Genomic DNA, 22,229 nt, shown 5'->3' with positions numbered 1-22,229 from the left:
ACCGACTCGTTCAAACTTTAACATTTTGGTTTGTTGACGATCTTTTGAGCCTGTAGACTGGGGTCAGACTTCCAGTTAAAACTGTTAAAGTATAAGGTATATTTTATGCCTACCTACCTACTGCGTACCTCGGGTACCTACCTTAGCTACCCAGAACTGGTGGGGATCCAATCCTAGACTTGACTAAATTGGAAGGATTCTAGCCAATTAATTTGCCCATGCGATGGTGAGGGACAAGGCGTCATTGGGAGAGAAGCTTGGGCAGCAGACTTGTAAATCAACCAGCCTCCTGGATAAGTTCGGCCGTCGGGACATGAAATGTTAAGTTTCGGTCACAGAAGCCCTCGCGTAAAGGTTAAGACAAAAATGCTCAGGACTCATATCGAGACTGTATGAGATACGCCTTTCCAACCTCCGAACCTAGAAAGTCAACATCGCGCGCTGCTTACCCAGACGAGCTCTAGTCTATAGCTGACAATGCATTAACCGCGTATCTAAACACCTTAGTAAACCATTAAACGCGTTCAAAGATCAGCTCATTCACAGGCGTAACCACACCATCATCCACTCTCAGCGGACGTTTAAGTACCAACTTAAATTAAACCTCTTCCCCGGCAACCGCTTCATAGCCACCTCTTCTCCTGCCCCCGACTGTCGACTGCATTGCCGCGGGGCTTTCGTACACTTGGGTCCAGTTGACTACTTGTCCGCCCAGCATACCCACGCCCGTCTCGCGGCGACCAAAGACTGGCGCCGGATCGCACCAAAAGTCGCGGCAGTTGGTGGCACAACCGCGCGAGTATGGGTTCTTGCGCCGCTTCTTCTTATTATCGCCGCCAGCTGCCGCACCGCGACCCGTCGCCGTCTCAATGAACGCGTCCACACCGAGCATGCGTCCCCACTGCTTGAGGCAGCCGCCATGCTTGTGCTTATGACTGTGGCTGTGGCCGCTTTCCGCTGCGGCGGGCGCTCCAGTGCTACCACTGGGAGGCACTCCAGTGGTCGGGTCCAGGGGAGCCCCAGTGGACGTGAACGCTGAATTGAGAGCTGCCACACCGCTGCTGCGGTGGTCGATGCCAAACATGTTCTCGTACGTTGTCATTGCGCGGGAGACCTGCAGGAACTGCACAAACATGAGCATGCTTACCCATGTCAGCTGCAAAGTTGCCCAGATGCCGACGATGAGTGTGAATGAATCTGCGTTGATGACTTTGCATAGAGATGGTGCCAGGATGTTGCATTGGTCGGATGCGTTTTTGGAGACGGTTGTCAGGTCTGGCGTGATTGTCAGTAATTTGCTCCTGTTGGCAGCCACAAGCAATGTACAAAGAGACGGTAAATGATGGTATCTTACATTGATACAAGATAAAGTCAAAAGTGATGATAGAGAAAGACATTGTTATCAAGTACAGGAAGAATTGTCGATGATTGTTGTTGCCGATACAGTTGTAAACCCAGGGACAATGGCTGGAGAATTGAGATTTGTCAGCAAAGAGATCTTTCATATCACAAGTGTCTTTGTTGGTATCCTTGCAGCTGATGGACAGGGACTTACTGGTCATGCTTGGCCACACAGCGCTGACACCTCCTGCAGTGCTTGCTTCTCAGAGGTGTCCTGATCATGCACGTAACACAAAAGTTGGCCTCGTCAAACTTCCATAGCCCAATGAGCTCATCGATAACGGCCTTTTGCTCCGCAATGCCGTTCATCTTGGGTACGAATCCTGGGTCATCCATCATACACGAGGTGTAGAAGAATGCCGTCGAAGAGGCAAAGACGAGAAACATGAAGTTGAGGAAGTACATTGTTTGGCCAGGAGCTGAGTGAGACGAATCGTGTTAAAAAATTGCTCTCCAGACTGCACTTGGCAGAGGGTCGGGTTGCTCACCAGCATAAAGTGCTGTGGCCGGCATGAGTGTAAACAGCCAGTTCCAACTTGTCCAAAAGAGGGACGCAGCAAATATACCTGCCAACCAAGGCTAGAGAAGGGGAGAGTGGATGAGGTCAGCGGTAATTCACCTCGATAAGCGCTAAAAAAAAAAAAAAAAAAAAAAAAAAAAAAGAAAAAAAAAAGAAGCAAAAGAGAAGACGGCGATGATGCTGTTTTAGACTTACCGTTCGTTGAAACGACCGCATTTCAGATGGCGCATGTTGCAGTACGTTCTGTGCGACCCATTGAACCGCAAAGACCACGACCGCACCAACGACTATGGCAAAATATATGGGCATCGCCGCCAGGATGTGAAACATCATCCAAACCAGCAGGAAAGGCCACAGGAACAGGAATTTGTTCACGAAGCCTTTCTTGTCCTTGAGGAAGTACGAAGCGCCCGGCCATTTGGGTGTGATGGCGTTGCCATCCTCGTCGTATCCGCACTCACGCAGAGCACGTCGCCACGCCACCGTGGTGTTGAGCTCCTGCGCCGTCAGGGCCGGGGTCTTGCCCGTCGCGGTCTTGGCAAACCGGTCGGCACCGTACTCGACGATCTTTTGCACGCACCCAGGGCTGCCTTTTACGAGGGCCCAGTGCAACGCCGTGAAGCCTTGTTCGTCGCGAGCGTGAACCGATGCGCCCCATCGGAGAAAAACGTCCACGCAGGCAGGAAAGCCCTTGTAGGCGGACCACATGAGGCCCGTGTGGCCGTACGAGTCGGCGACATCAACCGGGATTCCCTGATGCAGAAGCAGCACGAGTAGCAGGACGTTGCCGTTGAATGTGCTAATATGTAGTGTGTTGTAGCCTTGCGCATCAGTAGCGAGCGGGTCGGCGCCGTGCTGGAGAAGAAGGTGTACGGTGTAGTAATGGCAACGTTGAGCTGCCCACTGCAGTGGCGTAGCCACCGAATCGCCGCCTTTCTTGTTTATCGGCGCGCCTTTTTCTATCAGGAACTTGCACATGGCGTATTGGTTGTTGATTGCTGCCCACTAAGTGAGAGGGGATATGGCACAGTCAGCACAAGCAAGACTTGATTACAGGTCAGCCTTGAGGTAAGGGAAGGGAAGCGTACATGCAACGGCGTGATGCCCTCGTCATCGGAGTATGTGGCATCGTACTCGCCCATCTCGAACAACTTCTCCATAGCCGGTATGTCGCCTATTCTCGCGAGCTGCATTATGTCGTTCTCGACCGGCTTGCCTCCTGGTATGCTGCCCATCTCCATTTCGTTGTTGAGCTTGGGCTCTGCGGCGATGGCTTTACTTGGTGGTTGTGCTCCAGGCACTGAGGAGCCGTTTTGTGTCATTTTGTCGTTGGCGCTCGCACGACCGCGGGCGACTTTAGTCTAGTCAACAAAAAAAAAATGATGCTGTCGTTTCTAGTCTCTATGAGTCTTGACGTCGTCTGTCGTCACCGCTAAATGGTACTCGGATGCGTCTCTGTTTTTGTTTCGCGCAAGTAGTCGGACTCGGACTCGGGTCGACTCGGTGGGAAAAAAAGGGGTTCAATCCGCAATTAGGTTCAATAGCTGTCTATGACTTCAAGTCATCCGACGACGCGTTGTCCAAGGAGCGAGCGACGGATTATGTGTCGAGAGTGTGGTTGAAAAAAAAAAATCGCACAAATGCTGACGAGCATGGGAACAACTAGAATTGACGGAATCCAAGGCCAAGCTGCTGCTTAGTTAACATCGCGCCCAGCCCGCGTGGTTCACGTTGGACCTAAAAAAGTCGTTTTATTTGTTGGCAAGCTCGCAAGGCTGACGACGCTTGCGTGAGTTTGCCGGGGGACAAAAGCTCATCCAACTGCTACGCTAGCAAGGGGAACCAGGGTTGCTCTCCATAGAATTCAAGAGAGCTCGTCCCTGATTGGGTAGACATTTCCGATGGACCCTTGGAAGTGGAATTTACTTGGCGTCGTTGCGTGCCACGTCGGAAACCTACTTCTCCAAAATGTCGGGGTTTTTGTGGCTGCGTCCAATTGCCGCATTACCACATTCTCACAAACGTTGGCTGAGTTATCGCGGCTACCAACGAATGACAACACCATCGGTAAACGAGGGTGTTTAGATTCAGCCAGGTCTCGCGTGGTCGCTTGACCCACAGACATAGAAATAGTGCCGGGCCGTCTGTCACAGCATTCCTAAGCGTCGGAAATTCCCGAAAACTGGCCTTTTCTCACGCGAACGGTTCGCCAACGACATCCCACCTGATACCGTCCGCCGAATCGAAACTGCCCACTGCCGCTGCAATGAATTTCCAGGAGCTCCTTAGCCTCCTCCTGGAGCAGGCCCACTCGCCGTCGACTCCGGTCCTCATCTGCGGGATCCTCTTCGTCGTCATCTTCCCAGCCGTCCTGCATCTGATCCTCACCCGGACGACGCAGCACATTGCGCTGCCGACGGTCCTCCTAGCTGGCCCCTCGGGTGCCGGCAAAACGTCGCTTCTGGCTCTCCTCGAGCGCCGCGGCGGCAGCGTCGCCACGCACCCGACGCAGCTCCCGCATAGCGTCGAGCTGTCCGTGGCGAGCCGGTCCGACGACGCCAAGCAGCGCAAGACGAGCTTCCGCGATGACCTCGACGCGCTCGGCGCCGAGGCATCCAACTTCCTCGTCCAAGACACTCCCGGTCACGGCAAGCTTCGAGGCGCGGCGCTGAGGCGCGTCGAGGCCGCGACGGCCGACAAGATCCGCGCCGTCGTCTTCGTGGTGGACGCCGCTGCGCTCTCGGAGCCCGACGCACTCGCCGACGCCGCCGCATTCCTGTACGACGTCCTCATCAGGCTGCAGAGGCGGACGGGCAAGACCACGTCCAGCCGCGCGCCAGACAGCGTGCCTGTGCTCATCGCCGCCAACAAGATGGATCTGTTCACGGCGCTTCCCGCCGTGCTTGTCAAGAGCAACCTCGAGGCCGAGCTGGGGAGGATCCGCTCGACAAGAAGCCGAGGCCTTTTGGACTCTGGCGTCGGCACTGACGATATTGATGCCGGCACTGAGGAGGGTGACGACTGGCTTGGGCAGTACGGGAGTGAAAAGTTCATGTTTGGCCAGATGAGGGAATTTGATATTGAGGTTGATGTATTGGCTGGTAATGTTGAGGGCGATGGACCTGGTGTGGATAAGTGGTGGGAGTGGATTGCGGATCAAATCTGAGTTTTTCGGGTGGTTGAATCGTATCGAGTCGACTTTTCAGCATGTATAACCCCTAACTAAGATTACATCAAACTAATGAAAACCCTAGGGGAAGCAAGAAATTTTCGCAAACATGTGCCGCTGTTCATATTGTATTGTGCTCGTAGATGTTGAGTCTACTATAGACGCCTATCTATCTATGCCTGCCAAGCTCCCAATATGCGCCGATATACCTTCCATGACTTCGTGTTAAATCGTGTCTCGTTGCAAGTTTGTCGCCCTCTAGTGCAATAGATAATAAAGTTTATAAAAAAGAAACATCAGGTATGAGAGAAAGGTAGGGACGGGTAAGAAAAAAAAACATAAAACACACTTCAACTTAAATCAAGTCAAAACACCAGCTGCACCCACATTGGTAAGGTCCCTTAAAACCTCAGAGCTTCCAGCACTCTAAGCCTTCAACTCCTTCATCATCCAGGTCAAAAGGTCAACCTTGGTGACGACAGCCACGGGCTTGGACACCTCGCCGCTCTTCTCAGTGACGATAGCGGCACTGTTCCACTCGAGGAACTTGCTGAGCACGTCGAGGGGAGTGTTCATGGTGATCTCGACAAAGTTGCGCTTCTTGCGGCCCTGCGCGGACATCTTTGCTGCGCCCTCAACATCGCGAGGATCGGTGATAACCTCATCAAGCCGGCCAAAGTCAAACATGACGTCACTGACGGGGCTGTTGGTCTTGACGCGCCCGCGAGAAACGTAGCTCAGCATGTTTCCGAGTGTCACAAGTCCAACGAGTTTGTTGTCGCGCACCACGGGCAACTGGTCAAAGCCCTTGTCGCGCATCGTCTCAATGGCCTCGGAGCACTTGCTGTCGGCAAGCACGGATGTCACAGGCTTGAGGCGCAGCGACCGCACCGTCGCTCCACCGTATGGGTTGCTGGCCCTCCGCGTCCGAGACTTGTGCAGAGCCTGAGCTTGGGCAACCGTCGGGCTTTCCAGTATGTCACCATCCACGCTGCTGTCGGGCGTGGGGGGCAGGAGGTCGTTGGCAGCCAGCCAATCATCGTCGGCAAACTTGGAGAGGTAGCTGCGGATACTGTCTGGGAGGATGACAACCACAACGTCGTCCTCGCCCAGGTTCAGGTCCTTGACAGCCCGAACCATGGCCGCCATTGCGGAGCCCGATGAGCCTCCGACGAGCAAGCCCTCCTCAGCGATCAGACGCCGAGCGTACATGAACGACTCGCGGTCTTCAGTCTTGTACCACTTGTCCACCAATTCGCGGTCCAGAACCTGAGGAATGAAATCGTAGCCGATGCCCTCGACCTTGTACGGCTCGTTCACGCCGTTCTCATTCAAGCTTTCGGGCAAGGCCAGAATACTGCCGATAGGGTCCGCAGCAATGACCTTGACCGTCTTGGAGTGTTTTCTCAGTCCCTTTGCGAGCCCAGAGATAGTACCGCCCGTCCCAGCGCCGGCAACCACGGCGGTGATCTTTCCACCGGTCTGAGCCCAAATCTCCTCTGCGGTTCCGTACTCGTGTGCAAGCGGGTTGTTGGGGTTCGAGTACTGGTCAAGAATGTGGGAGTTGGGGATCTCCTTGAGCAGGCGCTTTGCCACACCGATGTGTGATTCGGGGGCGTCCCAGGCTGCTTGTGTCGGTGTTCGGATGATGGTGGCGCCGAGTGCCTTGAGGACCGAGACCTTTTCGGCCGACATCTTCTCAGGAAGAGTGATGATTGTCTTGTAGCCCTTGACGGCGCCGACAAGGGCCAGGCCGATACCGCTATGGGCAGTTAGCGCCGTGTCGCTGTGGTAGCTGGCTATCAATGTGGACTGGAAGCGGTCCGGACTTACGTATTGCCACTTGTAGGCTCAATCAGTGTATCTCCAGGCTTGATCCTGCCTTCCTTCTCGGCCTCCTCGATCATGCGCAGAGCTATCCTGTCCTTGACGCTGCCACCCGTGTTCATAAGCTCCAACTTGCCATAGACTTGTGCCTTGATCCCCAGCGACTGTGGGATCTTGTTGAGGCGCACCAAGGGCGTATTTCCGATGAGATCGGTGGCCGACTCGGTCACACTTTGCGCGCCCCGCGCGGCCATGGTGTTGGCAGCCATCCTTCAAATTGTGTCGCAGCCGCGATGAAGGACAGTATACGAGTGTTTGTTTGGTTGGATAATTCGATTGCTGGGAGAGAAGGCGATTGTTTGGTATATTTGACAACTCTTGCTTACCGGCTGGCTAGACTGGCTAGCACAGAAGCTCAAGACTGGTGGGCGGCAAAAAATGCAGGGCAAAATACAAATGGAGTAGGGGAAAAAAAATCATGCCATGAACGTTCCAATGGAACCTGAGTACGTAACTGGTACCTCTTTGGTAACTGGCCTTTTCCAGGAGAAATTTGCCCCGCGTCGCGACTAAAGCCGAAGCTAACCTGGCAGCTGCCCCGCATGCCCTCGGCTCATACTGGCAGCTTTGACAGTTGTATCAGTCTGTCAATCACGTGCTTTGATTCCATAATCGGGCTCATTGCTGGGCCATTTTGCGTGTGCCCCTACCTTAAATATTGCTTGTCCATGTACTCTTTGAGAAAATTCCACAACAGAATGCACCTAAACATCCGAGATATGCACGAATTCGATTGCTATGGTTTGTCTTCTGTCGAGAGGAATTTCCTGCCGGAACCGTCGTGATTGATGAATGAATCAATTGCCACATAATCAGATATTTAGGTAGACTGTGCCGTGGCAGCTGCCCGACTCATTTGACTAACCTGAACAGTATGCGATGCGATATCCTAGCGTTTCGGTTGAAGCTGTCTCAACGTTTTCTTTATGCTCGAAAATTTTCGTTTATGAAAGACTAGTATGAATATGCCACAAAATTTTGCTGGTCATGAGGATGATGAAGTTCAAACAATAAGATGGCGAAGACCCTGGTGCTAATCCACGCGACTGCGTTCACTTTAGTTTACGCGAATGGAGGCTGTATCAGTGGCCGCAACAAGGGGTGAGAAGACAGGGGTACCAATGGATGTATATTTCTACATGGCTGCGGTGTAGTTCTCAACACCAGTCTGCAGCGCTTTTCGACAATACGTCAGACTAGCGGCGCCATATTGGTGGGATAATACGGAGCTATTTCCTGTCGTACGAAATAAGAGATAACGAAATACGAAACACGCGTATTTGTTCATGGTGGGGGCCGTAGACCGTAACGGTCTGATCCGCGCTTATGCATTTGTGGCTGTAAGTCGCCAATTACGGCTTGGCCCAATGGTAGCGGATTGAGCGTGATATGGAGATAGAGACGCAACATCGATTCAAGTATAAAAGATGCTCTTGATAATTATTGTACCGATCCCTTAGTCCGGCAATATGATGTTTCCCGAGCCTTTCTCTTGATTAGCCAATAATACTTATTGATTAAAATTGGTTACCATGTCTCAAGACAATCAAGGTAGGGCAACTGCGTCAATGTTTTTGACTCCAATTTCCCTCACCATGCACGCGTTTACCATAGATCCCATGCTGATATAGGTGACTTTAACTACAGCCCCTGGAGGCCTGTTTTTCTACGTGCCCAATACAGGGGCAGCTGCTTTCTTCACGGCAGCATATGCCATGTTGTGCCTTTTGCACACTTGGCAAGCCCAGTATGTCAAACTTTGCACCTCAACTCTCTATTTATTTGGTTCATACCCGTTGCTAACATTTAAGTAACATGTCGATCCAAGGCGGTATAGGAGCTGGGCCTTTACGGGCTGGCTAGTGTTTTCGGCCTTGCTGTTCACCTCTGGATTTGCAGTGCGAATTTTCTGTTCTTTCAACTATAGGCATGCCAATGCTTTTATCGCCTCGCAGTTCATTATCTATACCACCGCGTGAGTATTCCCTTGCCTTCTTTGAAAGAATCTCTGACGTGTTTGCGGACAAGGGCCAAGGCCAAGCTGAATAATTATTACCCAAAATCAAAAGTCCAATTCTCGAACTCGCAAACTTCCACCTACTCGGCCGCATCCTCTACTTTATTCCATACCTTTCACCAATTCACCCGGGCCGTGTACTCTCAACATTTCTCTTCTGCTCATGCATAGTTGAGATCCTCAACGCACTCGGAGTTATGCAGAGCATAGTTGGCACTGTGATTGAAAACTCAAGGACACCTGAAAAGGCAGCCGACTACGTTGCGCAGGGCCACGCGCTGATGAAGGCCTCCTTGATTTTGCAACTTTCATTTGCGGTCATCTTTGTCTGCCTGGCTGGATCTGTCCATCAGCGTTGCCTGAAGCGTGGGATCCGCAACCGCAAAGTCACGATCCCTCTCGCCACGCTATATACCAGCATGGGTTTCATCACGGCGAGGACCGTATTCCGAACCGTTGAACACTTTGCATTCGAGGATCTCACCGGCAGCGTTTCAGAGGCCGGGTGGCTGGCTCACTATCCTCCGCCGGTCGTTTTATACGAGTGGTATTTTTACGTCTTCGAGGCGACATTTATGTTCTTGGCCATCGCTGTCTTCAACCTCTTCCATCCGGGTCAGTTCCTGCCGTCAAACAACAAGATCTACCTGGCCCAAGATGGACAGACTGAGATTGAGGGGCCTGGTTGGAGTGACAGACGGCAGTTTCTCATGACGCTGTGTGACCCTTTCAACCTTGCGGGGTGTTTTGATCGCAAGGCCGGGGTCGGTGGTAGCAACTTTTGGGAAGATAACGGATTCGCTTTCCCGGCTGATGCAAACAAGAACCTTGGCTCGCAGGTCTAAGTTGTTTGCCATGAATTTCCAGATGCTTGTAGGAAAGTATGGCGATTCCAGAACTGAGAACACCGCACGATAGTCTTACTCCCCTTTGGTTTTGTTTTTTTTCTTTGTTAATTGTGACCATGGAACTTGCAGCTGAAAACAAAGACCGAAAGAACACTAGGATTATGTTGGAGCTTTTGCTTTGTTGTATGCATGGTCTATTTGTCTCACAGATGCACCCCTTTTGTTCCAGCAGGCTAGCGAATCCGATTGTATTTAAGAAGTGATAAACACACACATGTCCTATGATTTTATAGACGCAGAGGTTTGAGTGATTCTATACAATATTAGCCCAAAGAACAACAAGATTTTATTTGGTGACGGTCTGTTGTACTCACACGCATCTCACGGATATCGCAACACTTCGCCAACCCCAGCCATGCGTAGCCATACTCGACTCCCCACGAACCTTTCATGCGAGATCATTGCGGCCCTTCAAGCTGAATGTCGCCCAAGAATTGGTCAATCACGGTGTCACGAAATCTTGGCCGCGTCGGTTGGGCTTCCCAATCACCAAAGCCCGCTTTCACTAGGCCGCGTCGGTGCTCTGCTTCAATGGCCGACGCTCAAGGAAGAGTTCTCCTCCATCTCTCGAGCCGTCGTAGGCGACCACGCTGGTGTGATTGACACTCTGACTCCAGAATTCCACGTCGTGCTTACGCTCCTCCTTCCTGGTTTGGCTGTCAAATCTGGCATGGTTCTGCCAACCTTGCAACAACTCTTTGAAAAGGCTGTTCAAGTCAACACTTGCAAGAGCAGCATCGACGGAAATGCTGGCCACCACATAGAGGCTACGACGCTGCATCTATATGGGCTGGATGTCTCCCTGGAAAGGGCTAAAGAGCCAACCGAAAACGCAGATGTGAACGCCGTTTACGCGCGATCCATTCTGAGGCTACTGCTGCGGATAAGACGCAAGAATGACTACAAGCACATGGCTCACTGGGTCCGGGATGCAGACTTGTTCACACAGGTATGGGTATTCTTTTGTACGCTGGCGTTCATGCAGTTTGAGGATCTGCAGACTGCCTATGAGCGGTTGAGTCTAGGGGAGAAAGCGCGGCTCAAGATTGCCGGCCTTTTGAGGAAAGATTCTTAGCAAAAAATGGCTCAGCAAAGACTCCTTGATAGTTGAGTGGGTACGTGAATGAAAACTTTTTACGGGAACCTAGATGAAGTCATGTTTTACTCTAGTTCATGCAGTGTTTTAATGGGACGAAAAACTATCATCCCACAAGAGCTTAGATTTACCGGGCAATTGTTCACAAATGACTCGGACAAGGAGGACTGATGAGATGCAGACCAAAAGTTCGAAGCTTCCAGGCGAACCTCCAGCGTTAGATCTCTGGCCTCTGCTGAATATCATTATCCCTGTCATGACTCTATGGCTTCAAGGTTTTGAGAGACTGATGAGGGCCCGCGCTGTATTGAGCGCATATTACGCTCTATTATGTATTACTTGCAAATATTAAAGAGAGAGACCGACTGCAGGCGGCTAAACCCCAGGATTCTATTTACAACCTACCAACGTTGGCCGCAATCAAGGAGATTATGTGCCAAAGTACTCTTGTCTCTTGTCTTACTATTGTGTAATACGCTATAAGGTTGCATACTAAAAGAAAACAATCTAGAATCGTTGATATTACCGGGAAAAAAAGGCCAAAAATGAGGCGACCATCTTGGGATGGGTGAGATGTTATTCTCGACAACGACAGGATTCGAACCTGTGCGACCGAAGTCATATGATTACTAATCATCATCTTGTGATGGGTTCGAGTCATACCCTTTAACCACTCAGGCACGTTGCCTCTTGGATTGTTGAGTAACGTGACCAATGGTACGCCCTATCCGCCTGGTTTCTCCTCGGCAGTTCCATGGTACCGTTGTTAGTATTAAGCCCAGCTAGGTACCGGGCAGGTAGGTAAGGCAGTCTTCTATATTGCATCCAAAAACGTTAGAAAAAAAGCACTTTTTGGCCGTACTACCAAAGTGATTCGATTAGTCTCCACAAGCGCTCGCCTGGCTTCCCAACGTCAGTTGTCGAAAGAAACTTTGAGACGAACTCTGTGAATAAAAGTGAGCTTACCGATGTCGATAACCGAGGCGCGATCGATGCTTCTAGGTCTAGTGCCGGGTCGAATAACTATCCCACATGCCGAGTTTAAGTTCATGGATGGATAGGTGTTGCAACGTTGATTGGAACACTCGGTGACCTACAGGCGATGGAGATGGGCAAGGATGTGTAGTAAAAATGATGCTTTTTTCTAGAACTGCGTTTGCAGACAACTTTCTCCCTTGAACTTCCTTAAATAGAATAGACGCCTGATGACAGGCCAATTACGAAGCATTGACTTGGTGATTGACAGAGCATTTACGCCTCAAGACATTGACTCATCTATCCAGACCACCGTTTCCTCGGTTGTATTTATTTCCTCTCTAGTAGATGAGCAATTCTACCTAATTAGGTACTTCCTTGGTGTGTAGCATTATGTACAGAAAACCTAAATGGATAAGGCGGACCTCGTAGCTATACGTCGAAAAATTCTCCGCTAGGCGATGTGACTTTCTTGGCAATTCAGTTTCGGCGAGACCGTTGCGCGCGTATTTTTGTACTAACCAGACATAGAACATCGCAGAGATCAATCAACATTGGCACGTGCAGTCTCCGCGCTAAATACATACCAGGTACCTTACCTAGTACTTATCCGTACCTAGGTAGGGTAGCTTGGGTAGGTACCTAGTAGACACTATAGATCGCCTTCTTCTCTCTGGATCCCAAGATGGGTTAGGTGAGGTGCCTACAGGGCCACAGTCATACACACACAGTACCGACTTAAGTGGGTTCTCAGGTTCGCGACCTGGACCTGATTTGGTTCCACTGCAGCGCGCACCGACCGCACAGCAAAGATGGATACCAACGGGGATTTAAAGTACCAGGGGTTACAATCTTAGGTCAGGTGATCCGGAATCATTATCGGCCGCCGAACCCCGCAGTCGCCGTCAGTAAGCTACCCTCCATGGCAAGTCTGGCCATCCTGGGTACACCTACCTTCTCTAGCTTGGCTCAGCTGCAATCAAGTCGGCTGCTAGCTCTAGTCTACCTTGGGTCTAGTGCTAGGTCTAGTACCTGAATTAAAGTACCCAAGGTACCTAATCTACCTACCACTAGCATCTTAGCTGGACTTTTCGGCTTCCATTGCACCTTTTTTTTTCGTGGAGCGATTTACTTGTCAAGAAGTGAGGTCACGTCACAACGCTTCAACAAGCAACCTTCTGTGACCGCGAAAGCGACTGTGCACAGTCCACTCACTGCTCGGCAAGGGTCCCTTTGATATCACGAATCGCCTGATCCTAGCATGGCAGTGGCTTCCCGAACCTACATCACGTCAAAACGAAGTCCGAGTCAAGCTGGCGCACCTTGCGGCTTCTTTCTCCCCCCCGAAATTTTATTTCAAATCATTGGGTCTCACCTCTTGCCTTTCTCGCAACATTTGGTCGGGCTTTGAAAAGCATCACGGCGATTGATAATCACTCCATAGGCTTGTTTGGTCGTCAGACTGGTGCTTTATGAGTGCAGTTTGCTGGGTTTGCTGCTGTTCCAACGGCGGGCGCATTCCGCGAGGCCCCGCTTCGGCTTGATCCTCCGGCACATTTCACAAGGAGTCACACACTTTCAGAAAGCGGCGCACACACACGGATTTCGCATCTCGGAAGCTGGCCAACAACGCGCGCAGTTACTTTCGTTTGGCTCCTCGATACGCGCGTCATTTTTCTCGGCGTTTGTCTTGGCGCAGTTCCGGTGATTGTTCCCGGCCCCTCGGCCTTTGATAATCATGACTGAAGCCATGCCCCAGTCCGGGCCAGATGCCGGATCAGCCCCCGGCGCCCACCCTGGTGGTGTTCGCAAGAAGTTTGCAACACCGCCAGCGAAGCTTGCTTGCCTTGCCTGGTAAGTTAGACTTTTTTGAGATGATGCTAACAAAGCGAATCGATCTTCTAATCGATATCGGTCCTCCCCTGTTCCCGCGTCGGTATGCTTGTTATAGGATCCCGCATCTTGTCCTTCGTCTGCTCAATCTCACACTCTTCTCCTTCTTTCATTCCCCAGTCGTGACTGATATCCCTTTAGCAGAGCCTCGCGAACTAGATGCAATGGTGGCCGCCCTTGCGCCAGTGTACGTCAGCACTTGCCATTGGATGCTTCAATCAAGCGCTGTTGATTCATGGACTGACGGACTGATGGGCGCATAGTGTCAGTCCAAAGGGCGAGAATGTGTTTACATGCCCAGCAAGCGTGGCGGCGCCCGTGTGCGCAAGAAGCCAAAGCAGAATTCCGAGTCCGCAGTGCAACAGCAGTGTCTTCCGGAGGTACCCGAAATACAGCAGGAGCGTAAGTCGGCCCCAATCGAGGCTACATTTGTTGTCTTGTGCATCGTGATCGACTGATAAGATTCGTGCGGTATAGCAATCTCGATCGAGCGCTACATTGATCCAGGCGCCGGACTGAAGCAGCTTGGCGACTATTACCCAGACAGTGATTTGATCTTCGACAGCCTGTTTATGAATGATGTCTCAAGCTACATGCCAAATGATAGCAGTCTGAACCCGTCTCCACAGCCTGCAGTGCCTCCTGTGCCTCAAGTGCCCATGGTTCGCACGTACAAGGACAACGTATCGATGTAAGTTCTAGATGATGCCTTCATGCTGGACTCGATGGCAAGTAAGACATGACTATTGACCACAATGCCAGACTGAACGCTTATTATGTTTATATACATCCTTACTTTCCCATTCTCCCCCCACCAACCACAACCCCTTTGGACAATCCTGTGGCGCGGTTTCAAAACCAGCCATCAGACTTTGAAGGCGATTTCGAACCGACATCCGCCATAGCGCTTGCCATATCCGCCGTGCTAGCTCTCATACCATGCGCCAATGATATTAATCACGCTACGCCGGAATCGCTGCGCTTCCGTCGAACGTATGCGCAACTCATGGCGCAAAGCGCTATTGAACATATCGAGGAGGAGGATGAGATTCCAGAATCATCCACGATACCCCAGGAGGCCTTATCCTACGAAGCCCCGCCTTCTCCGCCGAGCCGATCGCTGTTTCATCCTGATTTACCCCAGGAATTAGAAAACATCGTTGCGCTGGATATATTGAGTGTCTACGAGTATGGGCAACGAGGAAACTTGAGGAAGATGCAGAGTCGCGCAGGCCAGGCCTTCTTCGACGCGATGGCTCTCAACCTTCACAATTGCACTGAAGAGGACCGCTTTTCAGAAGCTCGGAGGAGGGTGTGGTGGATGACGGTGTGTTATAACAGCCTCGAGGTTTCCCTTACTTTTGTCTGTTCCTGGACTGACCCAGCCCTTCATAGTATATATGTATCTGCCAAGGTTCGATCGTCAGCAACACGGTATGTTCTGACCATCTTGCTGGCTCGTTCAAGCCACTCCATCCCTGCTTTCTAGCTAGGTTTGCTCCTATCTACCGCTTCACTGCAGCCAAGCTGCCCCCTTTTTTGCATCTGTTTTGCTCGTTGTAGAACAACAAAGCCTGCCGTGGCGAAGGAACACAACTAATGATGATCTTTAGAAGCCAACTTTTGCACCATTCGCATCGAGCTTCACGGCAAAATTCCCAGTCATCTTATCGGATCCCGAGGTATGCTTAGTGACCATTTCCCCATATTGACTCGGCTGACGCCGTAACAAATGTTCGCTCAGGCTTTCCCTAGTTTTGTGCAAGCTCAACAAGCCATCCTATCTGCCACGCAATTTGTGATAGATCTCAACAAGACGCTCAAGGATGGCGGAGATATGTCTAGAATATACCAGCGGATGCAGGAGCTGGAAACAACACTTGAGCCCTTGATCCTACAATCAGAAGCTTTCGCGACGCGGCCAATGACTACAACGACAGTCAATACCTCAGAGGAGCTGATCGGTCACACCCTAAGATGCATGGCACGCATTAAGCTCAACAGCGCCAGGATCAAAGTTCATCGTTATTGTGCCTTTTTCGATCTTCCTGTCTTTACTGGAAAACACTGTGATCTCAAATCCAAGAACGGCAACGATGCCAACCAGGAACCTCGTCGATGGCATACATGTTCATGCAGTCCCTGGGCTCCCACGCCTTCAACGACATCGGTCACATCTCCAGCCGATAGTGCTAGTCAGGCCAACATGTCACCAGCCGCTAGCTCGATGCAGGGGTCAATGCCATCCCCAAGATCCGAGGTCGGTGTCAGCACACCGGGTTCTGTCATGACTACGTGCCCTTTCAGCAGCCACGAATCCGCAAAGATCTGTCTCCGGTCTGCCCTAAACATCGCCGCCGATTTTGACAGGATGCCGTACCCGAACCCGTCCGCATTACCTCCGTTCCCTAGCAACCATGGCGCGGCGCCTGGGGCTGTGGGCAATGGAAACGCGAGTGACAGCCCCGTCTTCTACCTATCTCCGACGTCGACCATCGTCGCGCCCCGGACCATGCCATCGTTTGCCTGCTGCGCCATGCAGTGCGCCTATTCTTTGCTCATGGTGCATGAGAAGACCAAGGCGCTGTACCCATACTCATATCCGGGCCCAGCCAATATCGAGTCCATCAACGCAGATGGGGCTAATGGTGGGCCACTAGTCGGTAACCTGCTCATCAGGCTGCAACAAGGTTTGATGAGCATTCTTGGCACATTGGAGAACTATGGGACCGCCTTTGAGGCGCTGGGCGGCATGCGAGGTAAGGCTTGGAAATTAACATCCAAGTCAATAAGACTTTCAAAATATGAAAATTATCATTGCTGACATTTGCTTCAATCCTTACAGATCAAATACGGAATGCTATCGAGCCGACTATGGCATTACAGTTTTGAAAGCAGACAGAGCTGGTAGAGACAGCAAATGGCCTGCGGGTTTCACAGTCATGGGGGTCTTGGCTTGCAAAATAGCCTTTGATGTTTGGTTTCGGGGTCCGAAGAGGACAGGTTAGTTAGTGTACAAAGCTGGGCGAAAATAAGGAGTTGGTGAGGCAAGAGAAAAAAGAGATATATCTGGGGGTTTCCGATAATGTTTGTTTGATCTTCGTCCCTTTTTTTATTATTTTAGTTTGTTTTTCTTTCTGGGGGGACTATTTTGATGTGACGATAGTTTTATATTTCTCAGCTCAATTGGTTGCGCAAACTATCCTTTACTCTGCGCGTATAGCTTCAAAAGACCGGACCAACTAGATGGACGCTGCATCATCCTAAAAGTTCGTTCACAGTCATCCATGCTATTACATTCCTCCCACTTTTAGGTTGGGAGTTGGGAGAAGGATGAAAGAGCCGTCTATGTGTGCATGAGATTGGGCGGGCGGTACTTTAAGGGTTCTAAAACGAGCCGAACAGTCTGTTCGGCTGATGTCGAGACTTTTCCGCGGATCCTTTTGTGAAAAACAAGGAAAACAAGTCGGGAAAAAAAATTCTAGGGATGATTATTGACGGCGGTAACCGAGCGCTTGGCTTTGGAGCTTGCGCGGAGCCCCAAACCAACCACCCCCGCGGGTCCCTGCACTGGCGCTTTCCAACAACCATCCCATCAGCGTGCGGATCCCCAGCGCCTTATGAGCTCCTCCCGCTTCCCGCACCCATCCCTACCCAGCTGGTCTGGTCGTGGCTTCCCGGCGCCGCCCTCGCGAGCCCTGATCTCGGCCTCGACGTCCGCCAGACGGCCGCGCACCTTGCCGACCTCCTGCTGCAGCATCCAGATGAAGCTCTCCGTCTCGGGGTCCGTGAGCGCGACGACAGAGCCGTCTGCCCCCGCCGTCGGTGCTGCGGCCGTTTCGGCAAGGACGCTGTCGCGCAGGCTGGCGACGGCGGTAGCGGCGTCGACCATGTGCGCCGCGACGGAGCCCTCGAACGACGCCTGAACGTTGCGCGCCATGTCGGCGGCCTTGGCGGAGCGGTCGTGCAGCGCCGCGGACAGGGCTGCGGCGTCCCTGCTCGGATCGTCCGGGAGGGTGAGGGCGAGGGTGCGGAGGAGCGTCGGGAGTGAGGGTTCTTGGTCTTGCTGATCCGCGCCGTTGCTGTTCATGATGTTTGCTGTTGTGTTGGCGCGGCGGGGCCGGATGGGTGACGCAGCGGCTGGTAGGCTTGCCGTACGGCCGTGGGCTTTTGATGGTGTGGCGGTGGGGAGTTGGCTGGATAGTTCGGTTTTGGCGGCGCCGAGGAGGGTCGCCGTGGCTGACTCATGTGCCTTGTAGTCCTCGACGCGAGATGAGAGAGCCGTCATGTTGTGGAGGAGGTAGTTGAGGCAAGCGTCAACCTGGTATAATTTGTTAGCAAATGCGAAAGTTATAGGCAGGTATGTAAGAAATTAGGGGAGAGGAAAAACATATTTTCTTACGTAGTCAAGCGCCTCCACAGACCGGGTGAGGTTCGAGGCGGAGCGCCCCGCCAAAGACTGGACTGCTGGTTCGAGAAACTGCTGCTCGACAGACATCTGTGCCACGGGGAGAATCTCGGTATATAGCTCCTCCAGCTCGGCTTGCATCTCCTCGATTTCCTCTTTTGGAACATCGCGCCTTCGCTGAGAGTCTGCACCAATCCTCAGCTTTCCATCCTCCTTTTCCAGCGCCTCCAGATATAGCCTGTCAAGCTTGGTACGCAACGTCTCGACGGTGTACTTGATCAGTCGCGCACACATCTCCCTCGCCTTGACAACCCCCTCCTGCTCCTCCGGGTCGTCAGCCTCGAGCTCCCATCCAAGCTTCTGCAGACTCGCCAGCAGCTTGTCGTCCGATTTCAACAGCCCATCGATGGTCTGCTGCAAACCTCCTCCGTGCCCGCGGCTCCGCCTACCCTCGAACTCGACAACCCGCCCACTCAGCGTCTGCGCAAGACCCTCTGCCTCGGCCGCCAGCCGTCTCCTCTCCGCAGCGGCGTGTCGCGCCCTAGCGGCGGCCGCCTTTGCCCTAGCGTCAGCGGCGCGGGCGTCCTGCGCAAAAAGCCGCTCCAGCGCGTCGTGCTGCTGCCTCAGCGCCTCGGTCTGCCTGTTCACGGCGGCGGTGGCGCGGTTGAGCTCATCGATGGCGGTCCTCAGGTCCGCGTCGCGCGCACTCACGGTGACGACGCCATGTCCCTGCTGGTGCTGCTGCTGCTGTGGGGCCGACGATGACAACGATGACGACGACTGGCGTCCCTCGTGTTCAAGCTCCGACGCCAGCCTGTCCGCGACGCCGGATTTGACGAGCGTGGCGTACTGATCCAGCTCGTCGCGAGCGAGCAGGGTTTCGGGGCTCATGAGGTGGCGGCGCACCCATTCCGATGCCTCTGGGCCTTGGGAGAAGGCGGATCTTAGGGCATCGGCGTCCGGTTGGAAGCCATATGTGCGGAGGGTTCTGGCCAGATCTTCGTATGACATTTTTTGTTGCACTTTTTTTTGTGTATAGGGGATGCCAAGATTAGAGTGGATTACTTGGCAATTGCTTTTTTGCTATTTATTTTAACATTTTCATTGTTGTTTTTTTCCCGACGTCTTTGGGTTGTTATTGTGTTATTGAGCATCGGTCGTGTCCAGCGTCGAGTTGTTTACTGTATGAAAAACAAAGTGGAGGGTGAGGCTTATGTAATGCACCAGCTATGGTCGAGATCCACCACTCTGATGGATTATGTATCACGTGATGTCTGTGTTTACCATCTCGTTTGTTTGGAAGGAGCAAGCCAGGGAAGACAGAGATTTTTGCCAGCATCCAAGAACAAGATCCTTTTCGGTGTCCTTGATCTTGGGAGAACATTCTATACTCAATCAATCTTTAATATTGTAGCAGCCTGTTTCTCGCTTGCATTGGGCGATCGTGATTTCTCCGGGCTGTCGCTGTGTTTGCGGCATGTACAGATGTACCAGTAAACGGCCCCTACCCGCCTCATTTGCCGGCTCATCAATTTTCCAAAGGCGGAAGCAGACAGCCATCGACAGGCAAACACGGAACAAGATACCTTCAGTCTACCTATTCACACCAAGTCATGAGGTATCTTGCCACAGACACGTCATGAACGCTCGTATCCGGCCGTCAGCTTCCTGTACAGTACAGGTTAAATGTTGACCAGCACACGATGAGGCTTTCGAATGATCGACCTTGACAATCCCGATCCACCTGGTGAGGTTCACAATCAATCAATGGAGTGGCACAAGCTGACATGACAAGCCTGGCTGGTCTTGTTACACTGGGTTTTTTTTGGTTTTTTTTCCTTCTCCTCCTTCCCCCTCACGACGTATATGCCTGCCCCCCAAGCCCCTGTCGACCTCAGCTGGAGCGCAAGCGAATTTCATTAGGCTTTACTATCTCAACCAGCTGTTGAGCGCTCGCAAAATCGAGGGAGAAATTGTCACCCGCCATGATAGCTCATTTACTTCTAGGAAGAGAAGAGCTCTCATGAATCGCATTTGGCAACAGCTACCAATCATATGCCGTACCATATTGTCTGCTATTTCGTCCATCTCAACCTCTGAGCTCTTATGTGAGCTCCCGTTTCCCAATTCACCAAGTCCTCGGCTTTCCTAACCGAAGCCACACCTACTCAACGGCATGCAGATCCAATGTCTGATCCAAAAAAAAAAAAACCCTGCACAGATCTACCGTTATTTTAGGATCAGTCAGATCCTTGCTTCCCCTTATTATTGGCAATATTGAGTTTCTAATATCAACGCATTCGTTGACTGAATTTACGAACGCCTGCTTATTACTGACGGCAAGGCCTCGACCATCTTCGACCAGCAAATCTGACATGCCAAAGAGCTAATTGGAATTTGTGCAACTACATCAAGTTGAATCAAAGGAATAAGAACGCAGGCCCCAACACCCGCGTGCAACGGCTCAACCGATGCCGCATGCCCACAGCTCTGGTATCGTTTCCAGATTTCCTCGAGTCCGTGCAGGGCCGTTAGCATTGGAGTTTATGTCTAATCCGCCGCACACTCGTCCCGAAGTGCCTCTTCAACGTTCGCACGCCCAAAATGACATAGTGAAAAAGGAGGTGAGGATTGTTTAGCACCGGCCATGAGCTCTACATGTCGCAGACTGCTCCTTGTCTCGGCGCGGCTAGCCGCAGGCCGCTAATTCTCTATTCTCGGCAGTCCAGCCCCGCTTGTCACGCCTTCTCTATTGCAGCTGCACTGAAAGCTACTTATACATCAGCAAACAGGTACGCGAAGCTTACGGGAGTGGTCGGCGACGGTGTGACTTTCGTGACAGCACCTCGATGTTCAGAGCTAGCAGTGACTGTCGAACCTGATAAGTTCCACCGCCCAAGTTGCAATTGACGAAAAGAGAACTCAAGCGACGATGACAACCGTGTTTGCCGTCGGCGAGTCTGTGCACCCTTACTTCCTGGCTTTCTATAGCGGTCTCCTTTCATCATTCTCTTTGTACTCCCAACCTATTCGACTTATCGTCTCGCTTCCCATTACCCTGATTAATGGGCTGAACTTATTCGTCGCCGACTTGTTGGATGTTGCCAGGACGAACAGTCGTCGTCTGATTGGCTTCATCCCAAGTCACATCCATCATGCATGTCGGCTATCCTGCTAGGCGGACATTCTCGCCAGCTTAACTACATGTGGCCTCGCTTGCGAAGGCTGGCTTGTTGAACTCGAGCCGGAGCACTGGCCAGCATATCGCCATACCGCTTCAGCACGCCTCGGGCCTTGAAGCGGACTGGGTCGGGCAACTATTCGCCGGAACCCGGTTGACGGAACAAACGCAGAGCTTGGCATATGGATTGCTGCTGGAGAGTATCTGGACCGTTGGAAACAGATATGTCATTGGCGCATACTCAATTGAGCTTGGGCCAAGGGGTCAAGATGCATTGCGCAACATCAGCGGGGTTGATGTTGCAGCTGAATCCTTGCTACAAGTTCCTTGGCGCCATTTTTAGGTCAGATTCAATCTGCCTATGATTGCTTTCCGTTGACTATCCCTATGGGCAAACATGACACAAACAACACGGCCGATAGTGACAAGAGACAGGTCTCATTACCTGTCACTTACAATATCCTGCCCCCAATCACTTGACATACTGATTGAGCAAACTATCTCGATGCATTTATTCGATTGTCTCCAAGCCACTTGCATTGGCTAGATTGGCATATGAGAGCGTTGGAGGGCGTTTTTCTTCCTCTGGCAGCACAAACCCAGCTGTCCCTGGAACAGGGGAACACAACAGGGGCAGCACTTGGGAGGAGTTTTCTTTTGTCGAAATTTTGGGCGAGCCGTTGCTCTATCATGTCCGTGTTCTTATATTTGTGCATCGTGCCATCAGTTACCGGTTTGACCTCCCACCGCTTGTTGAACCGTGATGCCGGACTG

General features: G+C 51.9%; 8 protein-coding genes across 8 annotated transcripts; 4 read left to right on the top strand and 4 right to left on the bottom strand.

Annotated features, from left to right (window-relative positions):
* Positions 1–307: 307 nt before the first annotated feature.
* PgNI_02491 (uncharacterized protein) lies at positions 308–3,711 on the bottom strand. Its single transcript, XM_031122557.1, has 6 exons — positions 3,010–3,711; positions 2,117–2,926; positions 1,890–1,980; positions 1,556–1,820; positions 1,355–1,467; positions 308–1,275 (listed from the first exon to the last, which is right to left on the bottom strand). Exons 1-6 carry the CDS (start codon positions 3,241–3,243, stop codon positions 599–601), a joined length of 2,190 nt encoding a protein of 729 aa, XP_030986225.1. The 5' UTR covers positions 3,244–3,711; the 3' UTR covers positions 308–598.
* Positions 3,712–4,187: 476 nt separating this feature from the next.
* PgNI_02490 (uncharacterized protein) lies at positions 4,188–5,087 on the top strand (the record flags this gene model as incomplete). Its single annotated transcript, XM_031122556.1, has 1 exon — positions 4,188–5,087. One exon carries the CDS (start codon positions 4,188–4,190, stop codon positions 5,085–5,087), a length of 900 nt encoding a protein of 299 aa, XP_030986224.1.
* Positions 5,088–5,191: 104 nt separating this feature from the next.
* Positions 5,192–7,369, bottom strand: PgNI_02489 (uncharacterized protein). The gene is made up of 2 exons (XM_031122555.1): positions 6,924–7,369; positions 5,192–6,852 (listed from the first exon to the last, which is right to left on the bottom strand). The coding sequence occupies exons 1-2, from the start codon at positions 7,184–7,186 to the stop codon at positions 5,517–5,519; spliced, it is 1,599 nt and encodes a 532-aa protein (XP_030987582.1). The 5' UTR covers positions 7,187–7,369; the 3' UTR covers positions 5,192–5,516.
* A 1,140-nt stretch (positions 7,370–8,509) lies between these two features.
* Positions 8,510–10,977, top strand: PgNI_02488 (uncharacterized protein; the record flags this gene model as incomplete). The annotated part of the gene is made up of 6 exons (XM_031122554.1): positions 8,510–8,528; positions 8,625–8,724; positions 8,806–8,952; positions 9,047–9,833; positions 10,256–10,370; positions 10,412–10,977. 6 exons carry the CDS (start codon positions 8,510–8,512, stop codon positions 10,975–10,977), a joined length of 1,734 nt encoding a protein of 577 aa, XP_030987583.1.
* An 844-nt stretch (positions 10,978–11,821) lies between these two features.
* On the bottom strand, positions 11,822–12,108 carry PgNI_02487 (uncharacterized protein). The gene is made up of 2 exons (XM_031122553.1): positions 11,965–12,108; positions 11,822–11,897 (listed from the first exon to the last, which is right to left on the bottom strand). The coding sequence occupies exons 1-2, from the start codon at positions 12,047–12,049 to the stop codon at positions 11,860–11,862; spliced, it is 123 nt and encodes a 40-aa protein (XP_030987590.1). The 5' UTR covers positions 12,050–12,108; the 3' UTR covers positions 11,822–11,859.
* Positions 12,109–12,991: 883 nt separating this feature from the next.
* Positions 12,992–17,451, top strand: PgNI_02486 (uncharacterized protein). Its single transcript, XM_031122552.1, has 9 exons — positions 12,992–13,827; positions 14,008–14,053; positions 14,130–14,268; positions 14,344–14,557; positions 14,629–15,193; positions 15,262–15,300; positions 15,480–15,548; positions 15,611–16,625; positions 16,712–17,451. Exons 1-9 carry the CDS (start codon positions 13,712–13,714, stop codon positions 16,756–16,758), a joined length of 2,250 nt encoding a protein of 749 aa, XP_030987591.1. The 5' UTR covers positions 12,992–13,711; the 3' UTR covers positions 16,759–17,451.
* A 10-nt stretch (positions 17,452–17,461) lies between these two features.
* PgNI_02485 (uncharacterized protein) lies at positions 17,462–19,285 on the bottom strand (the record flags this gene model as incomplete). The annotated part of the gene is made up of 2 exons (XM_031122551.1): positions 17,462–18,187; positions 18,269–19,285. 2 exons carry the CDS (start codon positions 19,283–19,285, stop codon positions 17,462–17,464), a joined length of 1,743 nt encoding a protein of 580 aa, XP_030987588.1.
* A 1,418-nt stretch (positions 19,286–20,703) lies between these two features.
* On the top strand, positions 20,704–21,307 carry PgNI_02484 (uncharacterized protein). The gene is made up of 2 exons (XM_031122550.1): positions 20,704–20,898; positions 20,999–21,307. The coding sequence occupies exons 1-2, from the start codon at positions 20,746–20,748 to the stop codon at positions 21,182–21,184; spliced, it is 339 nt and encodes a 112-aa protein (XP_030987589.1). The 5' UTR covers positions 20,704–20,745; the 3' UTR covers positions 21,185–21,307.
* The last annotated feature ends 922 nt before the right edge of the window (positions 21,308–22,229 follow it).

Source organism: Pyricularia grisea (genome assembly GCF_004355905.1).
Source record: "Pyricularia grisea strain NI907 chromosome Unknown Pyricularia_grisea_NI907_Scaffold_1, whole genome shotgun sequence".
Lineage (NCBI taxonomy): Eukaryota > Fungi > Ascomycota > Sordariomycetes > Magnaporthales > Pyriculariaceae > Pyricularia > Pyricularia grisea.
The sequence above is the reverse complement of the archived record's forward strand: the minus strand, read 5'-3'. Positions and strand labels throughout refer to the sequence as shown.

Coding starts and splice junctions, on each gene's coding strand:
- PgNI_02491 (XM_031122557.1), bottom strand. CDS start 3,243: ATGACACAAAACGGCTCCTCAGTGCCTGGAGCACAACCACCAAGTAAA. Junction 1,981..2,116: donor TGCGGTCGTTTCAACGAACG/GTAAGTCTAAAA, acceptor CCCCTTCTCTAG/CCTTGGTTGGCAGGTATATT. Junction 1,468..1,555: donor TGTGTGGCCAAGCATGACCA/GTAAGTCCCTGT, acceptor TCAATTCTCCAG/CCATTGTCCCTGGGTTTACA.
- PgNI_02489 (XM_031122555.1), bottom strand. CDS start 7,186: ATGGCTGCCAACACCATGGCCGCGCGGGGCGCGCAAAGTGTGACCGAG. Junction 6,853..6,923: donor GAGCCTACAAGTGGCAATAC/GTAAGTCCGGAC, acceptor AACTGCCCATAG/CGGTATCGGCCTGGCCCTTG.
- PgNI_02487 (XM_031122553.1), bottom strand. CDS start 12,049: ATGAACTTAAACTCGGCATGTGGGATAGTTATTCGACCCGGCACTAGA. Junction 11,898..11,964: donor CGCCTCGGTTATCGACATCG/GTAAGCTCACTT, acceptor TTGGGAAGCCAG/GCGAGCGCTTGTGGAGACTA.
- PgNI_02486 (XM_031122552.1), top strand. CDS start 13,712: ATGACTGAAGCCATGCCCCAGTCCGGGCCAGATGCCGGATCAGCCCCC. Junction 14,558..14,628: donor TACAAGGACAACGTATCGAT/GTAAGTTCTAGA, acceptor CCACAATGCCAG/ACTGAACGCTTATTATGTTT. Junction 15,194..15,261: donor GGAGGGTGTGGTGGATGACG/GTGTGTTATAAC, acceptor AGCCCTTCATAG/TATATATGTATCTGCCAAGG.
- PgNI_02484 (XM_031122550.1), top strand. CDS start 20,746: ATGCCGCATGCCCACAGCTCTGGTATCGTTTCCAGATTTCCTCGAGTC. Junction 20,899..20,998: donor ATGACATAGTGAAAAAGGAG/GTGAGGATTGTT, acceptor TATTCTCGGCAG/TCCAGCCCCGCTTGTCACGC.